The sequence below is a fragment of the Coregonus lavaretus genome, assembly GCF_964263955.1.
Source record: "Coregonus lavaretus genome assembly, contig: HAP1_SCAFFOLD_3570, whole genome shotgun sequence".
Classification (NCBI taxonomy): domain Eukaryota; kingdom Metazoa; phylum Chordata; class Actinopteri; order Salmoniformes; family Salmonidae; genus Coregonus; species Coregonus lavaretus.
Genome location: NW_028163848.1, coordinates 55,001 through 59,937, shown reverse-complemented (window position 1 = coordinate 59,937; position 4,937 = coordinate 55,001). Strand labels below are relative to the sequence as shown.

General features: G+C 50.3%; 1 protein-coding gene across 1 annotated transcript in view; it reads right to left on the bottom strand.

Moving 5' to 3' along the window:
* Positions 1–214: 214 nt before the first annotated feature.
* LOC311117708 (testican-2-like) overlaps positions 215–4,937 on the bottom strand; it is a gene marked incomplete at both ends in the record, with an annotated part of 37,340 nt that continues 32,617 nt past the window's right edge. Inside the window, one exon of the mRNA XM_084192636.1 lies at positions 215–329. Within this exon, the coding sequence (XP_084048762.1) occupies positions 215–329 (115 nt within the window). The remainder of the gene's footprint in view (positions 330–4,937) is intronic.

Genomic DNA, 4,937 nt, shown 5'->3' with positions numbered 1-4,937 from the left:
CACTCTGACAGATCAACACACTGACAGAACAACACACTCTGACAGATCAACACACTCTGACAGAACAACACACTGACAGAACAACACTGACAGAACAACACACTGACAGAACAACACACTCTGACAGAACAACACTCTGACAGAACAGCTGTTAGGTAGCAGGACTGTGACTGTATGAAAGCAGAGAGCAGCTACTGTGTGTGTGTGTGCTTGCCGTGTTTGTCCACGGTCTCTGTGATGGGGGCGGCAGCGGTGACACAGGGACACATGCCCTGGCATTTAACACTCAGCTCCTTCCCTGTTAGACAGCCCTGCTGCTCCAACTTACACTGGAGGAGAGAGAGAGATAGGAGGGAGAGAGAGAGAGGGAGAGAGAGAGGGAGGGGGAAGAGAATGGAGAGAGAGAGAGGGGGGGGAGAGAGGGTGGAAGAGAGAGGGGGGGGGGGGGAAGAGGGTGGAAGAGAGAGGAGAGAGAGGGAGGGGGGAGAGAGAGGAGAGGGGGGAGAGAGGAGGGGGGAGAGAGAGGAGAGGGGGGAGAGAGAGAGAGAGGATAAAGCAAGAGGGAGAGAGGGAGAGAGAGACAGAGAGAGAGAGTGATTACACTGCAGTTCAGCAACAGGAAAAATCTACACAGCCATATACACTACATGACCAAAAGTATGTGGACACCTGCTAGTCGAATATCTCATTCCAAAATCATGGGAATTAATATGGAGTTGGTCCCCCTTTGCTGCTATAACAGCCTCCACTCTTCTGGGAAGGCTTTCCACTAGATGTTGGAACATTGCTGCGGGGACTTGCTTCCATTCAGCACAAGAGCATTAGTGAGGTCGGGTACTGATGTTGGGTGATTAGGCCTGGCTCACAGTCGGCCTTCCAATTCATCCTAAAGGTGTTCAATGGGGTTGAGGTCAGGGCTCTGTGCAGGCCAGTCAAGTTCTTCTACACCGATCTCGACAAACCATTTCTGTATGGACCTTGCTTTGTTCCCGGGGGCATTGTCAATGTGAAACAGGAAAGGGCCTTCCCCAAACTGTTGCCACAAAGTTGGAAGCACAGAATCGTCTAAAATGTAATTGTATGCTGTAGCGTTAAGATTTCCCTTCACTGGAACTAAGGGGCCTAGCCCGAACCATGAAAAACAGCCCCAGACCGTTATTCCTCCTCTTCCACCAAACTTTACAGTTGGCACTATGCATTGGGGCAGGTAGTGTTCTCCTGGCATCCACCAAACCCCAAACCCAGATTGGTCCATCGGACTGCCAGATGGTGAAGTGTGATTCATCACTCCAGAGAACGCGTTTCCACTGTTCCAGAGTCCAACGGAGGCAAGATTTACACCACTCCAGCCGACGCTTGGCATTGCGCATGGTGATCTTAGGCTTGTGTGCAGCTGCACGGCCATGGAAACCCAATTCATTAAGACGAACAGTTATTGTGCTGACGTTGCTTCCAGAGGCAGTTTGGAACTCTCTAGTGAGTAGTAAGGCCATTCTACTGCCAATGTTTGTCTATGGAGATTGCATGGCGGCGTGCTCAATTTTATACATCTGTCAGCAACGGGTGTGGCTGAAATACCCGAATCCGCTAATTTGAAAGGGTGTCCACATACTTTTGTATATATAGTGTACATTAATCAGAGACAAGAGCACAGAGCTAATCGTCATTTTAAAATGACATACACACAGAAACACATGCACACACACACACACACACACACACACGCACACACACACACACACACACACAGTCTTGTACAGCTAACCTTGTGGGGACACACAATTCAGTCCATTCAAAATCCTATTTTCCCTAACCCCTAACCCTAAACCTAACCCTAACCCTAACCTTAACCCTAACCCTAACCTTAACCCTAACCCTAACCTTAACCCTAACCCTAACCTTAACCCTAACCCTAACCTTAACCCTAACCCTAACCTTAACCCTAAACCTAACCCTAGCTGTCACGCCCTGACTCAGGGGACGGTTATTTGTTGAGTCAGGGTGTGTATATTTCGTGTTGTGTTTATTTCTATGTTTAGTTTCTAGATCGTTTAGTTTCTATGTTGGCCAGGGTGGTTCCCAATCAGAGGCAGCTGTAGCTCGTTGTCTCTGATTGGGGACCATACTTAGGCAGCCTTTTGGCACCAGTCAGTTGTGGGATCTTGTTCCGTGTGAGGTATGTTATTTTGTCGACCTTGGACTTCACGTTTCGTTTGTTGTTTTGTCGTGTGTTCAGTACGTAAATAAATATGAATACATATCACGCTGCGCCTTGGTCCTTCTCGTTAATGAACGATCGTGACACTAGCTCCTAACCCTAACCCTAAAACGAACCCTAGCTCCTAACCCTAACCCTTAACGTAATTCTAACCCTAACACTAATTCTAACCTTAACCCTAAACCCCTAGAAATAGCATTTGACCTCGTGGGCACTAACAAAATGTCCCCAGTTGGACACATTTTGTTTGTATCTATTCTTGTAGGGACTTCTGGTCCCCACAAGAATAGTTAAACACGTCCACACACACACACACACACACACACACACACACACACACACACACACACACACAGTGTTACACCAGTGATACACAGGCACGCGCGCACACACACACACAGCTTAATGTGAATTTACAACAGTAGCACTGTTACTATTCCACCTGCAGCAGAGAGAGAGAGAGAGAGAGACAGAGAGAGAGAGAGAGAGAGAGAGAGAGAGAGAGAGAGAGAGAGAGAGAGAGAGAGAGAGAGAGAGAGAGAGAGAGAGAGAGAGAGAGAGAGAGAGAGAGAGAGAGAGAGAGGCACACACACTCAAACACACATGCACACACACACGCACACGCACACACACTCACCTGAGGCGGTGCCAGGTCCAGGCTTGCCTGAGTTGAGCAGGCTAAGCTTGAATCCCAATAAAATATTTATGGGGTGACCGCAGAAAAACAGATTGCTCATTCAAATGAGAGAGGAGGACAGAGGCAGGAAAGAGGAGAGAGGAGAGAGAAGCTGGAGAGTAGGAAAGAAGAGGGAGAGAGCAGAGAGAGAATATGGAAGGAGGATGGAGAGAGAGAAATAGAGAGGAGAGAGAGAAAGACAGAGAAAATTAGGAGAGAGGATGGAGACAGGCAGGAGAGATGAGGGAGAGAGGAGGAAGAGAGGAGAGAGAGCAGGGAGAGAGGAGAGAGAGGAGGAAGGGAGAGAAAGGAGGGGGAGAGGAGGATTGGAGGAGGAAGAGATGAGGGAGAAAGGAGGAAGAGAGGAGAGAGAGGAGGGGAGAGGAGTGAGAGAGGAGGGAGAGAGGAGGAGAGGAGGGAGAGAGGAGAGAGAGGAGGGAAGGGAGAGAGAAGAGGGGGGAGAAGGAAGAGAGGAGGGAGAGATGAGGGAGAGAGGAGGGAGAGAGGAGAGAGAGAGGGAGAGAGGAGGGAGGAGAGGAGGAGGAGAGATGAGGAGAGAGGAGGGAGAGATGAGGGAGAGAGGAGGGAGAGAGGAGGGAGAGAGGAGGGAGAGAGGAGGAAGAGAGGAGGAGAGATGATGGAGAGATGAGGGAGAGAGGAGGGAGAGAGGAGGAGAGAGGAGGGAGAGAGGAGGGAGAGAGGAGGAAGAGAGGAGGAGAGATGAGGGAGAGAGGAGGAGAGATGAGGGAGAGAGGAGTGAGAGAGGAGGGAGAGATGAGGGAGAGAGGAGTGAGAGAGGAGGGAGAGAGGAGGAGAGAGAGGAGGGAGAGAGGAGGGAGAGATGAGGGAGAGAGGAGTGAGAGAGGAGGAGAGAGGAGGAGAGAGAGGAGGGAGAGAGGAGGGAGAGAGGAGGGAGAGAGGAGGGAGAGATGAGGGAGAGAGGAGTGAGAGAGAGGGAGAGAGGAGGGAGAGAGAGAGAGAGAGAGAAGGGAGAGAGAGGAGGGGGGAGAGAAGGAGAGAGAGAGGGAGAGATGAGGAAGAGAGGAGGGAGGGAGAGATGAGGGAGAGAGGAGGGAGAGAGGAGAGAGAGGAGGGAGAGAGGAGGGAGAGAGGAGAGAGATGAGGGAGAGAGGAGGGAGAGAGGAGGGAGAGAGGAGGGAGAGATGAGGGAGAGAGGAGGGAGAGAGGAGGGAGAGAGAAGGGAGAGAGGCTGGAGAGAGGAGGAGAGATGAGGGAGAGAGGAGGGAGAGAGGAGGGAGAGAGGCTGGAGGAGAGTCAGGGAGGGGCTGAGTGAGCAGTCGTTTCTCTCAAGGTTAGAATTAAAAACTACATAAATCAATAAAGGGGGATGGTAGTGCCAGTGCTACGGTGCTACGCTGTTCAAACCTGAGACAGACATCATCACATTGCATTCATCCTGATCTGCATCCCAAATGACACCCTATTCCTTATGGGCCCTGGTCAAAGTAGTACACAATAAACGGAATAGGGTGCCATTTGGGACGAACAGCATTTGCATTCATACAGTACAGAACAGTACAGGATGCACACAGTGGGATATTTAGCACATAGTGGGATAGATAGGACTACATTAGCTGTGAAATGCTATCATCATTTCAAATTATAATGGTTTACACTTTCAATGTTGTACACTGGTAGGATATACTTAAGAACAGATGAAAATAATTCCACACAGGGAAAGAGAGTGGGAAAGAGAGGGAAAGAGAGTGGGAGAGAGAGTGGGAGAGAGAGTGGGGAAAGAGAGGGGGGGAAAGAGAGGGGGGAGACGAGGGAGAGGCAGAGAGAGAGAGGAGGAGAGAGAGAGGGGGAGAGAGGGAGAATTGAATTGAGAGAGAGAGAGAGGAGGCTAGAGAGAGGGGGAGAGGGATAATTGAAGTGTGAGAGAGAGGAAGATTAGAGAGAGGGAGAGAGAGAGGAGGAGATAGAGAGAGAGGGGGAGAGAGAGGAGAGAGAGAGAGGGGGAGGGGGATAATTGAATTGAGAGAGAGTAGGAGAGAGAGGGGGGAGAGAGGAGAATTGAAT